General features: G+C 54.2%; 1 protein-coding gene across 6 annotated transcripts in view; it reads right to left on the minus strand.

The window, feature by feature from the left end:
- Positions 1-25,804, minus strand: part of BCL7A (BAF chromatin remodeling complex subunit BCL7A) — a 37,864-nt gene extending 12,060 nt beyond the window's left edge. For 4 of the 6 annotated variants that reach the window (XR_004439528.1, XM_033220319.1, XM_033220318.1 and 1 more), the window contains exons 1-4: positions 24,738-25,202; positions 16,237-16,318; positions 10,969-11,065; positions 2,968-3,135 (exon numbers count right to left, since the gene is read on the minus strand). Coding sequence is in view for 5 of the 6 variants with exons in the window: in XM_033220319.1 (XP_033076210.1) it covers positions 2,968-3,135; positions 10,969-11,065; positions 16,237-16,318; positions 24,738-24,829 (439 nt within the window). In the remaining variant the exon portion in view is untranslated. Of the gene's footprint in view, positions 1-2,967; positions 3,136-10,968; positions 11,066-16,236; positions 16,319-18,067; positions 18,615-24,737 lie in introns of those variants that run through there. The other 2 variants (XM_033220316.1, XM_033220320.1) reach the window with 2 other exon arrangements.

The raw sequence follows: 25,804 nt of genomic DNA on the forward strand, positions 1-25,804 counted from the left end.
TGGCTCTCAGCAGGGGGGGGACTCCCCCCGCCCCCGGGGACATTGGTTAACAACTGGTAACATTTTGGCAGAGGCCAGGGAGGCTTCTCAATGTCCCACAATGCACAGGACGGCCCCCCACAGTAAAGACGGATACAAGACTGGACGCGGTGGCTCACACCTGTAATTCCAACACTTTGGGAGGCTGAGGTGGGCAGATCACCTGGGGTCAGGAGTTTGAGACCAGCCTGGGCAACATGGTAAAACCCTGTCTCCGCTAAAAATACAAAAATTAGCCAGGTGTGATGGCAAACGCACGCCTGTAGTCCCAGCTACTCAGAAGGCTGAGACAGGAGAATCGCTTGAACCTGGGAGGCAGAGGTTGCGGCGAGCCCAGACTGCATCACTGCACTCCAGCCTGGGTGACAGAGCAAGACTCCGTCTCAAAAAAAAAAACAAGAATGATTTGGCCCCAAATGCCAGGGCTGCCGACCCTGAGAGCCCCTGCGCTAGTGGTGTCATTCTACCCACGACTTCTCGGGAGGAAAGCCAGGCAGAACCTGTAACATTCCGAGTGCATGCAGCCTCTGCCTAAACGGTTCCACTTCCAGGGATGCAGCCTGCAGAGCCACCTGCACCTGGGCAAATATGCAGAGAGATGAGGGTACCAGACTCCCCGCAGGACTGCATGTGCAAAACAAAAGATGGGAACACCTAAGTGACCATCACTAAGGGACTATTCAAATAAATTATGGCACAGTCACAGACTTGACGGGAAGCATTATAGCTGATACGGAGAATGGCATGAACCTGCAATCTCTGCCTCCTGGGTTCAAGCTATTCTCCTGTCTCAGCCTCCCAAGAAACTGGGATTACAAGTGAGCACCACCACGCCAGGCTATGTTTTGTATTTTTAGTAGAGATGGGGCTTCACCACGTTGGCCAGGCTGGTCTCAAACTCCCGACCTCAGGTGATCCACCTGCCTCAGCCTCCCAAAGCGCTGGGAACACAAGCGTGAGCCACCGTGCCCGGCCGCCAGTGTATTTGAAGAGCCAGTTACTCACCCCATTGAGTGAGGGAGGCTTCCAAATTCCTGTTATTTCCAGCTTTCCTTCCCAACACTCCCTATTTTGAGCTCTGTGGTCTTGCCACACCACACTTTCTTACTTTCTTCTTCTTCTTTTTTTTTTTAAGACCGGGTCGTGCTCTGTCATCCAGGCTGGAGTGCAGCGGGACAATCATGCTCACTGCAACCTCTGCCTCCTGGGCTCAAGCAATCCTCCCACCTCAGCATTCTGAGCAGCTGGGACTATAGGCGCATGCCCCCACGCCCCACTAATTTTTGTGTATATATGTGTGTGTGTGTGTGTGTGTGTGTGTGTGTATATATATTAGACGTTTCACTCTTGTTGCCCAGGCTGGAGTGCAGTGGCATGATCTTGGCTCACTGCAACCTCCGCCTCCTGGGTTCAAGTGATTCTCCTGCCTCAGCCTCCCGAGTAGCTGGGATTATAGCCACTACGCCCAGCTAATTTTTTATATTTTTAGTAGAGACGGGGTTTCGCCATGTTGGGCAGGCTGGTCTCGAACTCCTGACCTCAGGGGATCCACCCACCTCAGCCTCCCAAAGTGCTGGGGTTACAGGTGTGAGCCACTGCACCCGGCCTAATTTTTGTATTTTTTTGTAGAGATGGGATTTCACCATGTTGCCCAGGCTGGTCTCAAACTCCTGGGCTCAAGTGATCCTTGCCTCAGCCTCCCAAGTAGCTGGGACCACAGGCATGTACCACCACGTCCAGCTAATTGTTTAATTTTTTGTAGAGACAGGGTTTCACCATGTTGGCCAGGCTGGTCTAGAACTCCTGACCTCAAGTGATCCACCTGCCTTGGCCTCCCAAAGTGCTGGGATTACAGGTGTGAGCCACTGCACCCAGTCCCCATCTTATTTTCCAGCTCCTCACTCACTCTTCCCTCTGCCCCCACTGCTCTCCTCCCAGATCCCCACACGGCTTGCTCACTCGCCCAGTTTGAGCCTCGTCTTGTTCAAAGGCTGCCCCTGACCACCCCATTTAAAATTGCAACTCCCCTGGTCACTCAGCAAGACCCCCCACCCCCATCCCTTTCCTACTTTATAATTCTCCACCACACTTATCTTCCTAATACTAGGTTGTCTGATTTTTAAATATATTTTAAAATTTTTATTAATATAATTATATTTTGAGCCAGGGTCTCCCTCTGTCACCCAGGCTGGAGTTCAGTTGTGTGATCACGGCTCACTGCAGCCTCCAACTCCTGGGCTCAAGGGATACTCCCACCTCAGCCTCCTGAGTAGCTGGGACCACAGACAGGCACATGCCACCATGCCCGGCTCATTTTAAAATATTTTTTTGTAGAGACAGGGTCTTGCTATGCTGCCCAGACTGGTCTCAAACTCTTGGCCTCAAGTGATCCTCCTGCTTCAGCCTTCCAAAGCATTAGGATTACAGGTGTGAGCCACCATGCCTGGCCAATTGTTTGATTTTTATTTATTTACTTATTTTTGAGACAGGGTCTTATTGCCACACAGGCTGGATTGCAGAGGCATGATCACGGCCTTGACCTCCTGTGCTCAAGTGATCCTCTGACCTCAGCCTCCTGAGTAGCTGGGATCACAGCTGTGTGCCACCACACTTGGCTAATTTTTTTTTTTTTTTTTGTAGAGATGAGGTCTTGCTATGTTGCCCAGGCTGGTCTTGAACTCCTGGGCTCGAGCAGTCCTCACACCTTGGCCTCCTAAAGTGCAGGGATTACAGGCATGAGCCACTGCACCTGGCCTGTCTGATTTTTTTAATTCTCCCACGAGAGCATGTACTCCAGGTGTCACCTCTCTTTACTGTCTCCGTGCTGCGGCTGGCACATGACAGGGCCTCCTGGAACACCTAGCCACAGACCGCCTGAAGGCCAGTTACAGGGAGGCCGTCAGAGCCCCACCTCCAGAGGCCACGTACCTTCAGCTCCTGGGCGCTCCTTCCCATCAGCCTGGGCCTCGTCTGCCTTGGCCTCGGTGCCGTCGCTGGGCACAGCTGAGTTGGGCTCTGGAGCGGGGCTGGAGTTGCTGCTGTTCTCCTGTTTGATGGGGGAGGCATCTGCGATGGAGCTCTGGTTGCTGTTGTCGTCTGTGGGGTGTGGGAACAGAACCACAGGATGAAATCCCACAGCTGCCAAGGGCGGGCAGGTCGGAGGACTCGGCATCCCTGTGCCTCAATGCCCGGAACCCCACAGCAGCTCTCCCACCGGGGAGGGGTCTGGTTATCGTTTTTTTTTTTTTTTTTGAGACGGATCTCGCTGTGTCAACCAGGCTGGAGGACCGTGGTGCAATCTCAGCTCACTACCTCCGCTTCCCGGGTTCAAGTGATTCTCCTGCCTCAGCCTCCCGAGTAGCTGGGATTACAGGCACCACTCCTGGCTACTTTTGTATTTTTAGTAGAGATGGGGTTTCACCACGTTGGCTAGGCCCGTCTTGAACTCTAGACCTCTGGTGATCTGCCCACCTTGGCCTTCCAAAATGGTGGGATTACAGGCATGAGCCGCTGCACCCAGCCACGCGGTAGGGGTCTGGATACTGGGACCCCTGAGCTCACTCCCGCCCCCACCCCCATCCACCCAAGCACCACAGCCGTCCCATGTGTCCAGAGAGGCAAAGAATTCCAGCACTGGCCTGACCTTCCCCACACTCAGCCAATTGTACCCTGTGTCTGGAGGCAGCCAGCTGGGGATAGTGGCCTAACATATTTAAAATCTTGGGGGGACATTTGAGGCCTCATTCTGGGTGTAGAAACCAGACACCTTGTGTGTCTGGCAGAGAAGCGATACGGAAGACATGGCATGGTCCATGAGGCGGGACTGCCAAGACGTTCTGTCTGACTGATGCAGCCTGGAGCCGAGTTCCACTTGATAGGAAATAAAAGGGAGAGAGAGACAGCGGGAGGTGGCACATTCCACGGGACATGTGGTCCACTCCCTTAAAGTCAGTATCATATTAAAAAATTTTCAAAAAAAGTGGGGGAGGGGAGATGATTTTAGAATAAAGAAAGCTAGGAGACTTGACTAAATATGATGTATGGAAATTATTTGGATCCTGTTTTTTTTTTTTTTTTTGAGACGGAGTCTCGCTCTGTCGCTCAGGCTGGAGTGCAGTGGCCAGATCTCAGCTCACTGCAAGCTCCACCTCCCAGGTTTACGCCATTCTCCTGCTTCAGCCTCCTGAGTAGCTGGGACTACAGGCGCCCGCCACCTCGCCCGGCTAGTTTTTTGTATTTTTTAGTAGAGACGGGGTTTCACCATGTTAACCAGGATGGTCTCGATCTCCTGACCTCGTGATCCGCCCGTCTCGGCCTCCCAAAGTGCTGGGATTACAGGCTTGAGCCACCGCGCCCGGCCTGGATCCTGTTTTGAAGGTGCCAGCTGTAACACTTTGGAACAACTGGGGAATCTGAATATGGTCTGGGTTTTAAAAGCTATTAAAGAACTGTTGGTTAATTTAGTTAGAAATGATCATGGGACAGTGGGTATGTAGAAACGTCCTGTTTTTAGCAGTGCATGCTGTGACGTTTAGGTGCAGACTTGAATGTCATGAGGCAGGGAAATTTACCAGAAAATGCTTCAGTGCAGGCTGCAGGCCAGTGTCAGGATGCTGTGAACTTTTACACTTTTTTTTTTTTTGAGACGGAGTCTCGCTCTGTTGCCCAGATTGGAGTGCAATGGTGTGGTCTGGGCTCACTGCAACCTCCGCCTCCCGGGTTCAAACAATTCTCCTGCCTCAGCCTCCCAAGTAGATTACAGGCACCTGTCACCATACCTGGTTGAGTTTTGTATTTTTAGTTAAGACAGGTTTCACCATGTTGGCCAGGCTGGTCTCGAACTATTGGCCTCAGGCGATCTGCCCACCTCGGCCTCCCAAAGTGCTGGGATTACAGGTGTGAGCCACCGCACCCAGCCACTAGCTGTGTATTTTTTATATGTGAATTATATTTTAATTACAAAAATTTAACACATCGAAAAAACAGATGAGACAAATATGGCATCATGTTCATGAAAATCAAGGTGGAGTGTATAGGGGGACTGTATTCCCTTCTCTACTGTTCTTGACAACAAAACCCTTTACAATACAAAGAAGAAAGAGAAGGGGTAATTGGCAATGGCATCCACAGTGGGGCTGCAGGCAGAGCTGGGGCCCGGGCTGCACTTCCCCTTGTCCTGCACCCCCCCCTTGTCCTGCACCCCCTTCTCAAGCACATAGAGTCACTCTATTTAGTTTTCTGAGATGGAGTCTGTCACCCAGGCTGGAGTGCAGTGGCGCGATCTCGGCTCACTATAATCTCCACCTCCTGGTTCAAGCGATTCTCATGCCTCAGCCTCCCAGGTAGCTGGGATTACAGGCATGCACCACCATGCCCAGTTAATTTTTGTTATTATTATTATTTTTTAGTAGAGACGGGGTTTCGCCATGTTGGCCAGGCTGCTCTTGAACTACTGACCACTCACCTCAACCTCCCAAAATGCTGGGGTTACAGGAGTGAGCCATCACGTCCAGCCATCTATGTATTTTTTATTTTTAGAGACAAGGTCTTGCTCTGTCACCCAGGCTGGAGTACAGCAGCAGAATCATAGCTCACTGCAGCCTCGAACTCCTAGGCTCAAGCTATCCTCCTGCCTCTGCCTCCTGGGTAGCTGGGGCCACAGGCATGTGCCACTGCATCTGGCTAATTTTTAATTTTTTTGTAGAGATGGGGCCTCACTATGTTGCCCAGGCTGTCTTGGACCCCTCGGCTCAAGTGATCCTCCTGTCTTGGCCTCCCAAAGCACTGAGATCATAGGCCTGAGCCACTATGCCCAACCTAGGAGAGTCGTTTTAAACAGCAGAGACCCAAGTGGAGGTTTCAAAACCAACACAATATGAAGCAGCCTTTCTGGGGGCCATGCTGCACCCAGGGCAACGGCCACTTTTGTAAACATGAGAAGGAGACAGAGATATCCCAGCAGACCTGGGCACCTGCCACCGTGGCAGGCACTAGGCAAAAGCATTTCTGGTCACCTCGTGGAATCCTCCCCACAACCCGCTGGAAAGGTGCCATTACCACCTTCACTTTCCAGAGGGGGAAACTGAGGCTGGGAGCAGCAGAGCCACTTGCTGGACCCATCTGCCCAACTCCCAGCCCCATGTCCCTCCTCTACCTCAACCTGCCAAGGAAGCACCAGGCAGTCAGGCGGCCCCACACGGGTGACCTGGATCTGATTTTAACTGTACTCTGGGGTGCTCGTTACACAAAAGCATCCTTTTGTGAATTCTGGGACTTAAACAACAACAACAAAAAAGGATGTGTGCTCCCCGATTTCTCCCTCGAGAAAGTCTAAACTTTCTTCCTACGGCAAGCACGTGTGCAAGAAGCTGGCCCCATAGGTTCCTGGGTTGTGTTAATGAATGACAATGAGCACTAATGTTTAACGTCTGGTCTAGCCTGGTAGCCTGGTAACAGTGTGACACCGATACTTGGGCTAACTTCAGCTGAGTCTTGTGGACTAAAGGGCCCAGGGCACCACTCTCTCCCTTCATCTCCTGCTGTACCCATCCTCCCACTGGAAGCCTTCCAGGAAACTCGCCCAGCCCGCATCTTTCCCTGACCTTCCCATTCACACGACTGCAGTCTGACTGGGTTTCGGCCGCACGTGCACGAAAATGAAAATGAGAAAGTGAACAGGGCTCCTGTGTCTGGGGACCTGGTTTGTTCAGCATTCTAGATTTTTCTGGAGGGTTCGTCCAGGTCACAAACCTGGATCTTTTTTTTTTTTTTTTGAGACACGGCCTCACTCTCTTGCCCAGGCTGGAGTGCAGTGGCGTGATCTTGGCTCACCACAACCTTCCCTTCCCAGTTCAAGGGATTTTCCTGCCTCAGCCTCCCGAGTAGCTGGGATTACAGGTGACCGCCACCATGCCCAGCTAATTTTTGTATTTTTAGTAGAGACAGGGTTTCACCATGTTTGGCCAGGCTGGTCTCCAACTCCTGACCTTAAATGATCCTCTCAACTTGGCCTCCCAAAGTGCTAGGATTACAGGTGTGAGCCACCACGCCCAGCCACTAACCTGGATTCTGTCTTCAAAGGACCTCAAGTGCCAGCAATGGCACTGCAAATTATGAACTTGCTAACCATGCATGTTACTTCACCTCACTGGGCCTTAGTTTCTCCGTCTGTAAAATGGGGTTGGTAATTAGACTCAAACGAGGCAATGATGCTTAGCATGATACTTGGCACGTTGTGACGGTTTCATAAATGTGAGCTGTTAACAGGCCAAGGTTTTTTCAAATTTTTATTATAGGCTGGGCACAGTGGCTCATGCCTATACGTCCAGCACTTTGGGAGGTTGAGGGAGGAGGATTGCTTGAACTCAGGAGTTTGAAACCAGCCTGGGCAACATAGCAAGACCCTGTCTCTATTTTTGAGTAAAATAAAATAATTTTTTCTTTTTTGATGGAGTCTTGCTCTGTCGCCCATGCTGGAGTGCAGTGGCGCGATCTCAGCTCACTGCAACCTCCGCCTCCTGAGTTCAAGCAATTCTCCTGCCTTAGCCTCCCAAGTTACAGGCGTGTAGGACCACACTCAATAATTTTTGTATTTTTAGTAGAGATGGGATTTCACCATGTTGGCCAGGCTGGTCTCTAACTCCTGACTTCAAATGATCCTCCCACCTCAGCCTCCTAAAGTGCTGGGATGACAGGTATGAGCCTGGCCCAAAATAATATATTTATTATGACTCTATCTATCTATCTATCTATCTATATTTTTTAAAGAGATGGGGTCTTGCTCTGTTGCCCAGACTGGAATGCAGTGGTACAACTACCTTTCACTGCAGCCTCCAACTCCCAGGTTCAAGTGATCCTTCCACCTCAGCCTCCAGAGTAGCTGTGACTATAGGTGTGTGTCACCACATCCAGCTAAATTTATTATTAATTTTTAATCTTTTTTTTTTTTTTTTAGACAGAGTCTCACTCTGTCGCCCAGGCTGGAGAGCAGTGGCACAATCTTGGCTCACTTCAAGCTCTGCCTCCCAGGTACACACCATTCTCCTGCCTCAGCCTCGTGAGCAGCTGGGACTACAGGCGCCCGCCACCATGGCCGGCTAATTCTTTTGTATTTTTAGTAGAGACAGGGTTTCACCATGTTAGCCAGGATGGTCTCAATCTCCTGACCTCGTGATCCACCCACCTCAACCTCCCAAAGTGCTGGGATTACAGGTATGAGCCACAGCACCCGGCCTATTATTTTTTTGTAGAAATGAGGTCTCCCTGTGTTGCCCAGGCTAGTCTCAAGCTCCTGGACTCAACTGATCCTCCTAACTTGACCTCCCAAAGTGTTGGGATTATGGGTGTGAACCACTGCGCTTGGTCCCATGCCAAGGTTTTTTGTTTTTTGTTTTTTTTTGAGACGGAGTCTCGCTCTATCGCCCAGGCTGGAGTGCAGTGGTGCGATCTCAGCTCACTGCAAGCTCCGCCTCCTGGGTTCACGCCATTCTCCTGCCTCAGCCTCCCAAGTAGCTGGGACTACAGGCGCCCACTGCCACGCCTGGCTAATTTTTTGCATTTTTAGTAGAGACGGGGTTTCACCATGTTAGCCAGGATGGTCTCGATCTCCTGACCTCGTGATCCGCCTGTCTCAGCCTCCCAAAGTGCTGGGATTACAAGTGTGAGCCACCACGCCCGTTTTTTGTACTTTTAGTAGAGACAGGGTTTCACCATGTTGGCCAGGCTGGTCTTGAACTCCTGACCTCGTGATTCGCCTGCCTCGGCCTCCCGAAGTGCTGAGATTACAGGCGTGAGCCACCACCGCTGTGATTTTCTAAAGCCCCCTCAGAAACCTACCAGTCCCCCTACCCTTGGAACTGGTGACTGTGTTTTCCAGACAGGTCAGTTTGGGCACGTGGGGAGGTTTGCTGGCCTTTCTTCCCTAGAACAAGACAGCCCTGCGTCTGGAGAGATCAGAAACTCCAGCAAACCAATATTCCCTTCCAGTTTCTTATTTAGTTGTTTATCTACTACTACCTGGCTGGACCAAAGGTTCTGGTGGTCAAAAGTACAAAGACATTGAAATTAGGGTCAAGAGACTGAAAAGGGAAAGGGTTGCAGGCTCTTGTCTTAGCAGGCCAGACAGGTGATAAAGAGGCGGTGGGTGACCCAGGTGGGCCTGGAGGTGCCACACTCTTCCTAAGGGAAGGTGGCTCTGGCTTCAGGCAGTTCCAGGCAGCCCCTGCCTCAAGGGAGCACACAGCTATCGGGCTGCCAGATCTGATTTCTCAAGGGATGGCAGGATGGAGATTTACTGACTTTCAAACATGGAAAGCCAACTTAATTTTCATGAAGCTTTAGGGACAGGCACGGTGGCTCACACCTATAAATTCCAGCACTTTGGGAGGCCAAGGCGGGTGTTCGAGACCAGGAGTTCGAGACCAGCCTGGGCAACACGGTGAAACCTACTATCTACTAAAATAAAAAGAAAATTAGCCAGGCTTGGTAGCACAAGCCTGTAATCCCAGCTACTCAGGAGGCTGAGGCAGAAGAATTGCTTGAACCTAGGAGGTGGAGGTTGCAGTGAGTTGAGATCGCACCACTGCACTCCAGCCTGGGTGACAGGAGCGAGACTCTGCCTAAAAAAAAACAAAAACAAAAAAAAAACAAAAAAAACCCCAAAAAACAAAAAGGAACTGTAGGTTTGAATTTCTGACGGCGTTTTCCTTGGGTGGATGGAGACAACCGTGAGGACCTGTGGGGGACACTGGGGACCGGCTCAGAACGTTGTGTGTGCGGTTTGGGAACATTTCACGGAGGCGTACACATATCATCTGCACGTTTCCTCTCAAATAAAAAGGTCAAAACAGAAACAGACACCAGCAACAGGAAACAATGGCACACAGCACCATCTGGATTTGGTTGATGGACCTAGGTTACAACTTTTTTGGTTTTTTTGCCTTTTGAAGAGATGGGGTCTCACTGTATTGCCCAGGCTGGAGTGCAGCAGCTACTCTCAGGTGTGATCATAGCACACTGCAGCCTTGAACTCCTGGGCTCAAGCGATCCTCCCACCTCAGCCTCCCAAGGAGCTAGGACTACAGGTGTGTATCCCCCGTACCTGGCTAAGTTACAACATTTGAAATGAAACAGCAAAGGGAGTTAGGCTGTAGACATGGAAGGGCAGTTCCCAAGGTCCTGGTGGCATTAACATGAAGTCAGAAATCCAGTTTGGAGGCCGGGCGTGGTGGTTCATGTCTGTAATCCCAGCACTTTTGGAGGCTGTGGCGGGCAGGCCACTTGAGGCCAGGAGTTCGAGACCAGCCTTATCAACATGGTGAAACCTCGTCTCTACTAAAAAATATAAAAATTGGTCAGGGATGGTGGCGCACGTCTGTAGTCCCAGCTACTTGGGAGGCTGAGGCAGGAAAATCGCTTGAACCCAGGAGGCATAGATTGTAGTGAGCCAAGATCACGCCACTGCACTCCAGCCTAGGCAACAGAGCGGGACTCCATCAGACTCCATCTCAAAAAAAACCAAACCAAACCAACAAAATCCAGTTTGTAGATTTCCAGCAGCCAAAACAAAATGGGAAACACAGCCACTTATATAATGTATATGGGGGGGGAGGAAAAATACATCCAAACAATCTTCCTGTGCACACGAGGCTGACGGAAACCTCTCCTGTGTGGTTCCTGTCCCTGGGTGAGGAGAGGGTCTAATTTCTATGTCTCTGGCTTAGTTTATGTCTCTTGGCTTGGTACGCTGGGAAAAGAAACTTCCTCTCCTCTGCTGTCTTCTCCTTGGCACAGAGGCCCCCGGGCCCTGCCCAGCCCTCCTACCCCTTGCCTGGAATGTGAACAAACCTGCTGGAGAAATGAAAACATGACCGAGTGCTTGGCCAAGGCCCCAGGTTGGGCAGGAGAGGCTGGCAGGCCACGGGCACTCACCATGCATGTCCATCATCCCTGGGGAGGAACTGTTCTCCGGAGTGGTCACCTCTGAGCCACACTTCTCGTCCTTGCCTTTTTTCTTATTCTTGTTTTTCTGCAGGGGAGAATGGAGCAGAAACCGAGTCACCAGATCGCATGTGTGTGCACACGTGCTCCGAGGCCCTGGGGAGGGGTGTGAGTATTTTCTTCCGTGGAAGCCTTCTGGAGACCCCAGGCCTCCGGAGGGTTTTCCTGGGCCTGCATTTGAACGCGTCCTATTAGGGACTGGTCTCTGGATCTCGCCCACTGTGGAATCAAAGAGCCCCACGGAGGGGAGGGTTCTGAGGCTGGCCCCGCTCCGGCACCCTGGGAAATAAGCCTGCCTGTTTCTGGGACTGTCAGCAGCAGTGTGGAAACACCCTGGCTGGCAGGACCTGCCTCCTCTTTTAGGGAGAGTATCTGGGGAAGAGGCCACCATCAGCCCAGAGCAGGTACAAAGTAATGCCAGGTGACCCAGAGGTCACTCATTTGCGCCAGCTGCAGGCCCCCTGGGGCAGCCTTTCTCAAAGTGTACTCCGCCGACCTCCAGCACAAACGTGCAGGAGGAGTTAGGAGGGAAGAGCTGGTAGAAAGGAGGGAGGGTGGGGATGCTTTTTGTGCCATTCCTTTTTTTTTTTTTTTTTGAGACAGAATCTCGCTCTGTCAGTGCAGTGGTGCGACCATGGCTCACTGCAACCTTCAACTCCCGGATTCAAGCGATTATTTTGCCTCAGCCTCCCAAATAGCTGGAGCTAGAGGCGCACGCCACCACACCAGGCTAATTTTTGTATTTTTAGTGGAGACGGGTTTCACCAATATTTTTGGCCAGGCTGGTCTCGAACTCCTGACCTCATGATCCACTGCCTCAGCCTCCCAACGTCCTGGGATTATAGGCATGAGCCACCATGCCTGGTCATTCCTTTTTTTTTTTTTTTGAGACAGAGTCTCGCTCTATCACCCAGGCTGGAGTGCAGTGGCCGGATCTCAGCTCACTGCAAGCTCCGCCTCCCGGGTTCACGCTATTCTCCTGCCTCAGCCTCCCGAGTAGCCGGGACTACAGGCGCCCGCCACCATGCCCGGCTAATTTTTTGCATTTTTAGTAGAGACGGGGTTTCACTGTGTTAGCCAGGATGGTCTCGATCTCCTGACCTCGTGATCCGCCTGCCTCGGCCTCCCAAAGTGCTGGGATTACAGGCATGAGCCACCGCACCTGGACCTTTTTTTTTTTTTTTTTTTTTTTTTAACAAAAGGCTGTAGACATGGAAGGGCAGTTCCCAAGGTCCTGGTGGGATTCACATGAAGTCAGAAGTCATGTTAGAAACAACCTGGGCTCAACGGTAGGAGACGCGTTAAATCAATCGTGGTCCATTCATTCAATGAAATCCGATGCAACAATTACAGAGAGTAAGGTGGTTCTTCACAGACTAACATGGGGTGATCTGCAAAATACTAACACATTAAAATATGTCAATATTGCCTATACATATATAAGAAAGATGCAGGATATGTGAGCCCCATCAAGCAAAGGATGTGTGTGTGTATGCACATGTGTGCGCGCCTGTGTGTGTGTGCATGTGTGTATTTACATGTATGTTTGCAAGCGAAGGCTCCCTTTAGAAAAATAAACAAAACCTGGCAACACTGGGCGCCTCTAGGGGTGAGAACTGGGGTGGGGATGGGGGGTGCAGGCAGGGATGAGAGGCAGATTTTAAAAAGATATGCAGTAAAAGAGTAACATCTGAAGATACACAAATCCAAACAGACAAAAGGTGGATTGGTGGTTGCCAGGGGCAGGCGAGGGGAATGGGGAGTGATTGCTAACGGGTGCGAGTTCCTTTTTGGGGGTGATGAAAATGTTCTGGAATTACGGTGGTGACAGTTGCACAACTCTGTGAACATATTAACTGAACTGAATACTTTAAAAGAGTGACTGCTGGCCGGGCATGGTGGCTCACGCCTGTAATCCCAGCACTTTGGGAGGCTCAGGCAGGAAGATGGCTTGAGGCCAGGAGTTTGAGACCAGCCTGAGCAACATAGCCAGACCCTGTCTCTATTAAATAAATAAATAAATAAGCCAGGTGTGCGGCTGGGTGTGGTGGCCCACGCCTGTAATCCCGGCACTTTGGGAGGTGGGCAGATCATGATGTTAAGAGCTCGAGACCAGCCTGGCCAACATGGTGAAACCCCGTCTCTACTGAAAATACAAAAATGAGCCGGGCGTGGAGGTGTGCACCTGTAGTCCTAGCTACTTGGGAGGCTGAAGTAGGAGAATTGCTTGAACTCAAGAGGGGGAGGTTGCAGTGAGCCAAAATTGTGCCACTGCACTCCAGCCTGGCAACAGAGACTGCATCTCAAAAAATAAATGAATAAATAAATAAAAATAATAAATAAATTAGCCAGGTGTGCATGCCTGCAGTCCCAGCTACTCAGGAGGCAGAGATAGAAGGATTGCTTGAGTCCAGTGGGTCGAGGCTGCAGTGAGTTATGATCCTGCCATTGCACTCCAGACTGGGCACAGAGACCCTGTCTCTTTAAAAAAAAAAAAAAAAAAATGACTTCTATGATATGTAAATTGTCTTAATTAAAAAACTGTTTTGAATTTGAATTTTGTAACATGTTTTACCTATTTAAAAGGACGGAATTTTCAAAAGTTCTAAAGTAACAAATGGATATAACCAGATACTGAGTGTTTAAAACAATAAAAAGCTCTCCCTCCACACGGCAGATTCCCAGCCCCAACCTGCAGAGACTTAGCGACCTGGTGTGGGGCCCAGGAATCTGCATCTTCTCAAGGTGCTCAGCCAGGCTGAGAACCATCGCCCTGGAGGGAAAGGGGTGGGGGAGTGGCACATGGCACATCCTGGTTCACAGATGAAAAGGGAATTTGCATTTCTCGGCACCGTCTGCACAGCCGGCACAGTGCTCAGTATTCTCCGTGGTGATATATTGCTTTTGCTCTGTTGCAGAAACCGCGAGTTGGATGTTACTGCTCCATTACACAAAAGAGGGGACTAAGGCCCAGCAAGGTGGGGTCACCTGCCCAACATCACAGGTTAATTGGGGCTGGTCTGTCTGCTTCCAAATCCAACGGTCCCTTGAAGCCTAGAGCTGCCAGGTCCTTCCTCATGGCCCAGAGCTTACATTTTCCCCTTGATCATATTCCATTTGGCACTTCCCTGATATCTGTTTCATGCTATTCTATAATTATCTTCCCCCAACGAGATTAGAAATTCCTTGAGAGCAGGGACCACATCTTCTCAAATGCAACCGGGGTTTCTACACCTAATGGCGGGCAAGGCACAGACATGGGCTGGAGCCAGGAGCTGCCTTCAAGGGGCCTGCCCTGCTCTTCCCTGGGAGATGCGGAGAGAGACTAAGGCTCAGTCCCTTTGGGGAAAGCAGCTCCGGTGGTTCCGGGAGCCCAGGCTAGAACCAGGAGGGACAACAAAGGCCCAAGTTCAGGGATGAGCATGTGATCACAGGGTGAAGAATGGAGCCACAACCCTGCTCAGAGACCCAAGACTTGCAGGGCAGGTAACTGAAGATGGGGGGAGAAACTTAGCCCCTGTCTTTTTGGAGGAAGCTGGACCCCCACACACTTCCCCCACCCCAAATCTACCAATCATGACCTCATGTCACTCCCAAGAGTAGCTACAGCCATGTGGGTTAGTCTGTGCCATCTTCCTGGGTAGAAGGACTGAGTTTGAGTAAACAGGGAAGGCAGTCCAGGCAGGGGGGAACAGCCCAAAGGCCTATGGGGGAGACTGTTCTTGATTTGGGATGGAAATGAGAGGGATCTTTGGAGTTAACTGGCCTGGGAGCCACTAAGTTGGAGAGCCCTGTCTGCTCCGGGCAGTTACCAGCCATCACAGGACAGCGCCTCGCGCTCCCTCTAGTGGTGGAAGTCGGGATGGCGCCACCCCTCCTGGAGCCCTCTTGGAGACCCCGCATCCCTGCACCAGGCTTTCCTAACCCCGGGGAGGGGGGCCCTGTCACCACCAGCTCCACTCACCAGAAGCTTCTCCAAGCGCAGAGAGAATATGCGCTTTGGAGTCAGACAGACCTGGGCTCCATTCACAGCTCTGAGGTGAGCTGTGTGACTCTAGGCAAGTGGCTTCACCTCTCTGAGCCTGTACAGAGGAGAGTTAAAAACATCAACTCCACAGGCTGAGTAGGAAAAATAACAGAGATGCCGCATGTGAGGCATCAGCCCAGGGCCTGGCAGATGGTCAGAGGCTCAGGAACAGAACCACAAAGGTGGGGAGAACGTGCCTATCTGTGGGCGCTACCACACCTGCCCCAAAACACAGTGCCAAGCCCTGGGGAGGGCGCTCAGCCCAGAAGACACAACTTGCAGCTCAGGCGCGGTGGTTCACACTTTAACTCCAGCATTTTGGGAGGCCCAGGCAGGTGGATCACCTGCGGTCAGGAGTTTGAGACCAGCCTGGCCAACACGGTAAAACTCCATTCTACTAAAAATACAAAATATTGGCCCATGTGGTGGTGCGCACCTGTAATCACAGCTACTTGGGAGGCTAAGGCTGAAGAATCTCCTGAACCCACGAGGCAGAGGATGCAGTGAGTCAAGATCACGCCACTACACTCCAGCCTGGGCAACAGAGTGAGACTCTGTATCAAAAAAAAAAAAAAAAAAAGGCCGGGCGCGGTGGCTCAAGCCTGTAATCACAGCACTTTGGGAGGCCAAGACAGGTGGATCACGAGGTCAGGAGATCGAGACCATCCTGGCTAACACGGTGAAACCCCGTCTCTACTAAAAAATACAAAAAACTAGCCGGGCGAGGTGGCGGGCGCCTGTAGTCCCAGCTACTCAGGAGGCTGAGGCAGGAGAATGGCATAAACCCGGGAGGCGGAGCTTGCAGTGAGCTGAGATCCGGCCACTGCACTCCAGCCTGAGCGACAGAGCGAGACTCCGTCTCAAAAAAAAAAAAAAAAAAAAAGAAGAAGAAGAAGAAGAGGAAGGAAGAGGAAGGAAGAAGAAGAAGAAGACGACACATCTTACAGGATGCCCCCCACCCCCACTGCTCTGAGGGCCAGACTCTGGGGCTGGAGTAGGAGAGGCGGTGACTGGTCCAGCAGCCTCCCCAAGTCTAAGCTGGGTCCTTCTAATCCCAGGGGCTCTTGGTCCCAGAGCCCCAGCACGGTGGGTAGCAGCGAACAACCTCCGTCCCCGTGGTGGGAGCAGCACGAATGGGCGGCCCACCCCAGGGACCAGCCCTCCATACTCACATCGTCAACCTTGGGCTCCGTCACAGGGACCCATTTGTAGATTCGTAGGGATGTGTCACCAACGGTCACCCATTTCTTCTCCCTGAGGAGGACGAGGAAGAGCCTGTTACTGCGGACTCTTCATCCCTGGGGGACACAGGCCACGCTCCCCTGGGGCTGAGAGCAAGCTCCAGATCACACAGATGAGGGTTTGAATCCCAGCTCGACCCTCGCTAGCAGGAGCCCCCGGGCAGGCCACATCACCCATCTAAGCCTGGTTTCTCCACCCCGTTACACCACACAGCATGGCTGCCCTCTCCAGGCTGTCGCCAAAAAGACTGAGGGTGGGGCTGCCATTACAAGGACTCCTATGGGTGGCGGGAGTCAGGCCCAGGTTCCCCCTGTGTCACTGCCAATGCCACTCAGCCAGTGAACTGGGCCACCCGCACCCTTCTGGGCAGCAGAGAGGCCTCCAGGCCAGCAGGCCGATTCCTCCCGTCGGAGGTGGAGTCGTCACCAAGGACACCCCGGGGCTCCTCCTGCCCTCTGGGCAATGCGTCTGAGGTCAGGGAGGCAGAAGCAGGCAAGCTGGGGAGCCGCCCACACTGCCGGAAGAACGCCCTTCAAGGCGGCCAAGGAGAGCCACGGAGTGGTGACTTCAGCCTGAAAGGAGGTTACACGGCCTGAATCTGTGGGTGGCAGCCGGGTGGGAGGGGACCTGCACCCCTGATTTGGGGCTCCTAGCGACCCTGTCTGCAAGGTCGCCCCAGCTGCATTACAAACGCCTGAAGGACCAAGTCCAGACCCCCACTATGAGAGGCACGTTTATGGATGAGGAGAAACTTACAATCCACAGAAGCAAACAGGACCAGTTTTCATTGGAGATAACAATGACCACCCTCTCCTCCACCCCACCACTCTGCTCCGAGCCACTGTCATTGTTCCGATTATTGCTATAGCCAGCCACCTCCTGTCCTTGACTCCCTGCACTCCACTTGTCCCTTACAGCCCGAAAGGCCCAGCAGCCACACCCCTGAGGGGACTGAGGCTCAGGAGAGCCCCCCAGAAGCAGGGCTGGGGTTGGAACCGAGGCTTCTAAATCGAGGCTCTGCCAGATAGGAGATGTGTGAGGCCACCAAGGAGCCACTGATGGCTCAGCTAGGAGGCTGGCAGATTTACGGGCCCCAGCAGGGGCTGTTGGGGCAGGCACACCCCTGGTACAGGCGACACAGCTGCCCAAGTCCTCAGCAATTTTGGTGACAAAAGTTCCCAGAACCAAGAATTCTCTGTGGCATGAGCACCTCTGGCCGTGAGCTGCCTGGCACCTTTTCTGGACTCTGCCCAAACTCAGCCTTAGGTCACCCCCTTGTGGGGCACACGGCCCTCACATGCTGGTGTGACAGGTTACAGGACTCCCACCCTGTCACCACGAGGGTTGCGGGATGACAGAGCATACTCAAAGCCAGCCAGCCGAAACCACAGACACCCCACCCCTAAAAACTCTGCCTGCTCGGGTCCCATGTGTTCCCTCAGAGGACACTACGGCCTGGCTTTTCTTATTATACCCAATGGCCATTCCTAGTGCCTTTTATGTACTAAGTACTGTGCTGGCTCGTCTGGCAGGAAATGGCAACTTCCCCATTTGACAGATAAAGAAACTGAGGCACAGGGCGGTGAAGGTGAACTCATTCTCCCAGAGCCAGCACTCAAACCCTTCACCCAGCACAGCTGTTGAGATCAGCCTCTCCGCCCCCGCTCCTTGCACCTTTTCACCCAGAAACGATGCAGGAAAGACGGGTGTCTTAAGTCTACTGGCCAGTCTCCTGCCTCCTGTGGGCAGAGCAGTGCCCACCTTTCCCCTCCTCCATTCTGAGCCATCAGAAGGTGTCCAGAAGAGACAGGGTGCTCCTGGGAAGAACCTCAGTTGTTAGAGCAACCATCACAATAGCCATTGTGTGCCCAGGCTGTTACATGCCAGGCTCCACGCCAAGCACTTTACTTACACACCCTCTCTCCCTGGGATTCCCAACAGGCTACAAGAGGGGGACGATTGTCACCCTTTTTACAGTTGCAGAAACAGGATGCCCAGAGAGGTTATACCACTAGCCTGGGGTCTCACAGATAGGAAGTGGCAGAAGAGAATTAGATTTGGGCTTGGACCCCAGACACCACCTCCTGCTATTCTGTTTCCCATGAAAACCAAGAATCATTCTAAAGGAGCGCCAAGGTAACAGAAGCTGGAGGAAGAATGACAAACTGCCAGGACGCCATGCAGATTGGCCAAAGCCATTCATGACTCATGAGCCCTGGACCAGCTTCCCAGTAAATCAACCCATTCAAGGTTTGATTGTGTTTGGGGGGGGGGGGAGTAATTGACTTGTAACACACAGGACGCCTTTCAGGGCAGAAAGTGTGCCAGAGATCTGGGCTTTGTGGCCGCAAATCAGCCAAGATGCAAGTTTGCAGCTGCTTCCAAGTGAGGCTCAAGACCACCACAGGCTACAAGCTGAATACAGCCAGGCTTTCGTGCCTCTCTTTGCCCCGACTGGCAACCTCTTCACCGAGTTCTTAAGTTACCTCAGTGATGAGAAACTGTATTTCTAGGTGTGGACATTGAGGGGGCTTTGGGACAGAGGCAAGAACATTAAGAACTCTACCTCTGGGCTGGACCTATGCTCAGCCAAGCAGCCACCCGGAGAGGCCACGGAGCTCAAGTTTAAGGCACCAAGTGAGCACCCGGGAGGACACAGGATTCCAGACACATTGGGAGGGCACACGGGTTCAGCAGAGTAGCTGAGGTTTCCCACAATTGCCCCCCAAAACCATCACCACAGAACATATAGCCCTTCCCAAAAAGGGGCATTGCTCCCCTCCACCAATGAGGGTATTAAGCTATGCTCATCACGTTCTTATTTTTTCATTTTTTTAAAATTTTTTGAGACAGACTCTTACTCTGGGGCCCAGGCTGGAGTGCAGTGGTGCAATCTCGGCTCACTGCAACCTCTGCCTCTCGGGTTCAAGCGATTCTCCTGCCTCAGCCTCCTGAGTAGCTGGGACTACAAGCAAGTACCACCATGCCCGGCTAATTTTTGTATTTTTAGTAGAGATGGGTTTCACCATGTTAGCCAGGCTGACTGACCTCAGGTGACCCACCCACCTTGGCCTCCTAAAGTGCTGGAATTACAGGTATAAGCCACCGCGCCCAGCCTATTTTTTATTTTTTTGAGATAGGGTCTCCCTCTGTTGCCCAGGCTGGAGTGCGGTGGTGCGATCACTGCTCACTGCAGCCTCGACCCCCTGGGCTCAAGTGATCTTCCTGCCTTGGCCTCCCAAAATGCTGGGATTACAGGTGTGAGCCACCACGCCTGAGCCTCATTTTATATTTAGGGTGGCAAACAACTGGTCAACAGGCGTGTTTTGTTTGGCCTACACAATACTTTCAAAATGTTAAATCTGCTGCCAAAGTTCCAAAAAAAACCAAAACAGCCTTCGCATAAGATTCCAGACTTCTGGCTACTCTTGAAAACATGACCCGGGCCCACATGCCCTGGGGAGTGACAGCTTGCCCCAGATGGGCTCTCTGGCCCCCTCGGATACCCTCACTCTCGACACCTGTAGGCACTAGGTCTAGAAATCACCACGACCCCTAGGTTGCAGCCCAGCTTGCTGCAAAGCTGGCCCTGGCTGTGCCCTGCGCCTCCTGTCTTGGGGGCCCCGTCACCTTACCCTGACTTCAGCACCTCTCTTCCCATTACACTTGGGTTCCTGGGAGGAAAGGACAAAAATGAGTTCCCAGCAGTAGGAATATAGCCTCAAATGCTCCTCCCCAGCACGGACTCCTATATAAACTACAAGAATCCATCCCAGATTCTCCAGGCTAAGGCCAATTTTGAATGTTCTCCTGTGTCCAGGTCCAAGGGCTAGCCAACAAGACCATCTTAGGGTTACCCACTGCCCAAGAGGACCCTGCTGACTCCCTCCAGGAGAGCTCTAATCCCTGTCCTTGTACTCACTTCTCAGGGCTAGTCCCTGTCACCTCAGAAGGCCTGGCCCATGGCTGGCTTCACCATAGCGAGGCCCAGGTCTGCCTGACCTGCCACGTGCCTAGAAGGAAGGTCTCCATGATGAAACCTCCGGAGGAGCTGAGGTAAGGGAGGCCTCAGGCCCAAACCTCCGCCTCTCCTGGGACAGATGGGAGGTCTTCGGGCACAGACCTTTCTCAGTCCTCACAGCAAGTCATTGAGGGAACCCTCAGACCAGGCTGAGGGGTCCTGGGCCTAAGCCTAAGCCTACTTTGTTTGTTTTGTTTTTGGAGACAAGCCTGTCACCCAGGCTGGAGTGCAGTGGCATGATCGCAGCTCACTGCAGCCTCAACCTCTTGGGCTCAAGTGATCCTCCAGGCTTAGCCTCTTGAGTAGCTGGGATTACAGACGAGGGTCACCATGCCTAATTTTTTCTTTTCTTTTTTTTTTTTTTTTGAGATGGAGTCTCGCTCTGTTGCCCAGGCTGGAGTGCAGTGGTGCGATCTCAGCTCACTGCAGGCTCTGCCTTGTGGGCTCACGCCATCCTCCTGCTTCAGCCTCCCAAGTAGCTGGGACTACAGGTGCCCGCCACCATGTCCGGCTAATTTTTTGTATTTTTAGTAGAGACGGGGTTTCACCGTGTTAGCCAGGATGGTCTCGATCTCCTGACCTCATAATCCTCCCGCCTCGGACTCCCAAAGTGCTGGGATTACAGGCGTGAGCCACCGCGCCCAACCTTTTCTTTTTTTTGAGATGAGTCTCGCTCTGTCGCACAGGCTGGAGTGCAGTGGCGCGATCTCGGCTCCCTGCAACCTCTGCCTCCCAGGTTTAAGCAATTTTCCTGCCTCAGCCTCCAGAGTAAGTGGGATTACAGGCATGCACCACCACAGCCAGCTAATTTTTTGTATCTTTAGTAGAGACAGGGTTTCACCATGTTGGCCAGGCTGGTTTCGAACTCCTGACTTCAGGTGATCTGCCTGCCTCGGCCTCCCAAAGTGCTGGGATTACAGGCATGAGCCAGTGCGTCCATCCTAATTTTTCTTTTGTTTTTTTCTTCTTCTTCTTTTTTTTTGAAACGGAGTCTCGCTCTGTCGCCCAGGCTGGAGTGCAGTGGTGCGATCTCAGCTCACTGCAAGCTCCGCCTCCCGGGTTCACACCATTCTCCTGCCTCAGCCTCCCGAGTAGCTGGGACTACAGGCGCCCACCACCACATCTGGCTAATTTTTTTGTATTTTTTTTAGTAGAAATGGGGTTTCACTGTGTTTGCCAGGATGATCTCGATCTCCTGACCCCGTGATCGGCCTGCCTCAGCCTCCCAAAGTGCTGGGATTACAGGCGTGAGCCACCGCCCCGGCTTTTTTTTTTTTTTTTTTAAAGATATGGAATCTCAGTATGTTACCCAGGCTGGTCTTGAACTCCTGGGCTCAAGAAATCCTCCTGTCTCAGCCTCCAAAGTGCTGGGATTACAGGCATGAGCCACCGTGGCGGGCCTTCAAGCCTCTGCTGCAGCCCAAGCTTTCCTCTCCCACCATCTCCCTGGACCCCTTCTCTCCTCCACCAGCACAGGGCCTCCAAACCCTGGCCCCGTTTCCCAAAAAGAGGCCTGCCATTTTGTTTTCCCTTCAGCCATCTTCTGGTCACCTCACACTCCACCGGCCTGCCTTGCTGAAACAGCCCACAAAGAGAAGAGGAGACAGCCTGCCCCAAATGAGAGGGAGGCCACAGCTTTTCCGGGGGTGGGGGAAGCGTCAGGGGACAGTGGGTGGGTAATTTTGGGGGTCACTAGGGCTGAGGAGAAACCCACCCAAGGCTCCTGGGGCCGAATGATCTGCCAGACACTCCAGCTTCCCTCTGGGTAAAATACAGGATGCCCTGTTAAATTTGCATTTCAGATAAATAGATAATTTTTTAGTATAAGTGTGTCCCAAATATTGCATGAGACATACTCAAAAACATTTATTTTTAATTATTTCACTGTTTATCTGAAATTCGAATTTAACTGGGTATGCTGTATTTTTATCTGGTTAAACCTGGCAACCCCACCTCCCCACCAGTGGTGAAATGCATGGTTGGTGGCCACACAATTAATAAACAACCCAAAGTCTCATGGGCTGAGTCAAAGACCCAATCCAAAGGCACGGGGAAGGTGGGATATGGCTTCTCAGGGGTCGGAGAAACCTGGGCAATAAGTCCAAGGCTTTCGCTTAGAAGGGGCCAAAAAAAAAAAAATCTCAAAGCCAAGTTTCTACAAAGTCCACCTTATAACACGGACAACACTGAGCAACAGCTCCTCCTGCGCCCAGGGCGCGGTGCTCTTGGAGGCATGACCTCACTCGTCCTCAACAACCCGAGGGGACCTGGAAGCCAAGCAGAGAGCCCCGGGTCACCATGGTTAGAGAAGTGACAATGATATGCCCAAGGTCGCGGCAACGAAGTGAACTGGAAGCTGGACCATGAGATCCCAATGCCTGAGGTCTTCAGAGGACACGATGTGTAGTTTCCCCAAACCCAGGGAGGCGCAGAGGCACAGCCCCACAAGCCCCAACTACAGGCCTGGTCCCCGGCGGGGTCAGCGGGCTGGAAGGTCTCCAGGCCGGCCGCCCTGGGGCCCGCGGGGTGGGCGGCCCCATCTCTCCATCTGCCCTCCCGGCAGAGCAGCTGGCTGCTCTGCGGGAGCAGCTGTCAGGGTGCAGGAGCCTCTGTCCCGCCGGGAACCTGGGGTAGGAGGCCCCACCACGCCTCCTTGAGCAGAGAAAGGCGGCTTGCCGGCTGCTTCCCAACCTCCAGGTTGGCGGCAGAAGGGACCCGGACAGACACCAGTTCTTTCTTTGCACAGGGGCTGAGGCAAGGAGGGAAGCAACTCCGGGCTTCCCGCGGGGAATCCCACAGTAGAGGGGGCTGCGGGTTGTTTTCCAGCGTGTGTGTGTTGGCCTGCAGCTGTTTCTGCCATTTTTAAATGGCTCCAGTTGGGCACCGGGCACCCTGCGTACCAGGGGAGCTCCCGAGACACCGACGACTTGGATCTCAACTTTGGAAAGCCTCCCCTTCTCACGGTTCTGAAAATTCTTTGTCCCACTGGAGCCAAACCCAGCCCACGGCCGGGCATCCGGCCATCGCAGCCAGCCCTTTCCATAGGAGGCCGGGGAGCACGTGGACTTTATTGATTTTCCTCTTGCCTTTTTTGTTGGGTTTGACTCAGAAAGGACAGCTAACTTGTGACACCGCCACACCGGAGGCTCGCCCTCAGTGGCTTTTAGAGATCGAAGCGCTACTCGAGAAACGACACCCCAAACGTAAACATCCCCTGCCACCGGGCCTGCCCGGCTTCCAAGCTCGAAATAAAGCGTCGGGACGAGCCCGCGGGCGCTGACACTCGGGGCCAGAGTCGCCGCGGCTCCTCTCCCTCCGGGACCCGGGTGAAGGCGTGGGAAAAAAACAATAAAGTTGAAATCAGGGATCGGGGAGTTTTCAACAAGTCTGACCCAACCTGGCGATCTGCTCGCGCCTCGGGCCTGGCCCAGGGGCCGATTCCGAGCAGACCCCGACGAGGCCGCGGAAAGGTTCGATCCCCTTAATATCGACCGGGCCACGCCGGGGGGACGCTAAAGTGAACCCGAAAACCACGCGCGGCCGCCGCCGCGTCCCCCTCTCCCCCGTGCAGAGAACAAAAACAACGGCTCCCTCCGCAAAACAAACACGAGCTCCCGGTGTGGAGAGGCAGCCGCGGCCCAGGACCAACGGCTTCTGACCAAAAACATCCGCTGGCCCGAGCCCCCCTCCCGGGGCGCCGCGCAGAGTCGGGTGGAACGTGGGCGCCCCGCGTCCCTGGCCGCTGGCGCCCGGCGCTCGCCCCCATCTTTCCTGGTCGCCGAGAGCCCTCGCTCCAGGCAGCCCAAAGCGCTAAATTTAAACGGCTCGCGCTTTGCAAACTCCGCAGACTCGAGGGCGCCGGGCCCGGGAGGCGGGAGCAGGCGGCCCGGCGGGCCGGGGCCGGCGGAGGGCGGCGGGGCGCGGGCCGGGGCGCGCGGGGAGGAGACGGCGGCGGCGGTCCGCTCGGAGCCTGCACAATGGAGCTCGCGCTCTCCCCGCCGCCGCCGGCATCGCGGCCCCGGCGCGCGGGAAGCCGCTTTCATGTGACTTGCACAAAACGAAATGGCTTCTGGGGCCGGCCCCGAGCCCCCCTCCCGGGAGCCGAGCGCCGCCGCGGGGGCCGCCCCGCCGCTCCAGCCGCCCGATCCCGGCGCCCGCCGCCTCCGGGCCGCCGCCACCGCCGCGCCAGGTGGGCGACAGGCACGAGCGCACCTGGGCAGCGGCCGCAGCCCCCGCCTGGCGCAGGTGACCCGGCTCGCGCGCCGCCCGCCCGCCCTCGCCAAGTCCCGGGGCCCGCGGCGGGGCCGGGCCAGGGCAGGCGGCCGGGGCGCTGCGCCCCGCGGCTTTCCGGAGCCGCTCTCGGGCTCGGGGTGGCCCGGGAGGCGGCGGGCGGCGGGTGCCTCCGCTTACCATTTGCGCACTTTCTCGATCGCCGCCATGACCCTCTTGATATCATCTTTGGCCCGGCTCCTGGTCTCGGCTCGAACCGACCTGCCCGACATGGTTCCGGCGGGGAGACGGAGGCTGGGGAGCGCGCCCGCCGGGTCCTGCTCGCGCTCCGCGGCGGCCACACTCGCGCCCGCCCGCCGCTCACTCACTCGCGCACAGACAGTCGCACTCTCACACGCACACACTCACTCACACACACACACGCGCGCACACACACACACACACACACACAAAGCCCGGGGCCGCCGCGCGCCCGGCCCAGTGCGCAAGCGCCGGGCGGCAGCTGCACCGAGCAGGGGGAGCCGCGCCGCCGCCGCCGCCGGCAGTGCGGCCTCTGGGCGCCGCGGCCACCGGGCAGCGCCACCAGGCCTCCTGCGCCCCCAGAGGGGACGCCCCGGACGCCCTCCCGGGGAGGTGCCGAAGGGCGCATGGCGACCCCCGGCTCCGGGCGCGCGGCGGGGGCGGGCGTGCGGACGTGCGCGCGGAGCCTTCCTCGGAGGCCGCAGGTGCCGAGGGGTCTACAGGAGACAGCCGGTCTGCGGGGCGGGGGTGCGCGTTCCCCGGGAGCCAGCCCAGCTGCCCCTGCCCTGCCCCCGGAACGCGGCGGCGGGTGCAGTAGTGCAAGTTTCTTGCGAGTGTCTTGACTTCTCCGAGTTGAAGGCGCCGGTTCGGGACGCGAGGTGCTCTTGGAAAGAGTTGGGCATCGCGCATCTCTGCTGGCCCGCGGCCCTGTTCAAATGCGAGCTAGGACGTCGCCTGCCCCAGGCTTTGTCCTTTTGGAAAACTGGGGTTGTAGGAAGGTGCCTGGGGCCAGGCAGACTACCAGAGACTCTCGACTTTGCGTACTAAAGAGTTTGCTCAGCAAAAGCTGAATGATGATCAGCATCGTAACAGGGACTCTTCCTCCCGCCCCCGTCCCCCTAGAAGTTCCCTTGTCATAAACAAGGCGAGAGGGTCTTCGCTGAGCTTCACTAGAGGATCACGATTTCACCTTAAGCCACTCCTGACTTCAGTACCAGACTGAGACC

This window comes from Trachypithecus francoisi, unplaced genomic scaffold (genome assembly GCF_009764315.1).
Source record: "Trachypithecus francoisi isolate TF-2019V2 unplaced genomic scaffold, Tfra_2.0 Lachesis_group11, whole genome shotgun sequence".
NCBI lineage: Eukaryota > Metazoa > Chordata > Mammalia > Primates > Cercopithecidae > Trachypithecus > Trachypithecus francoisi.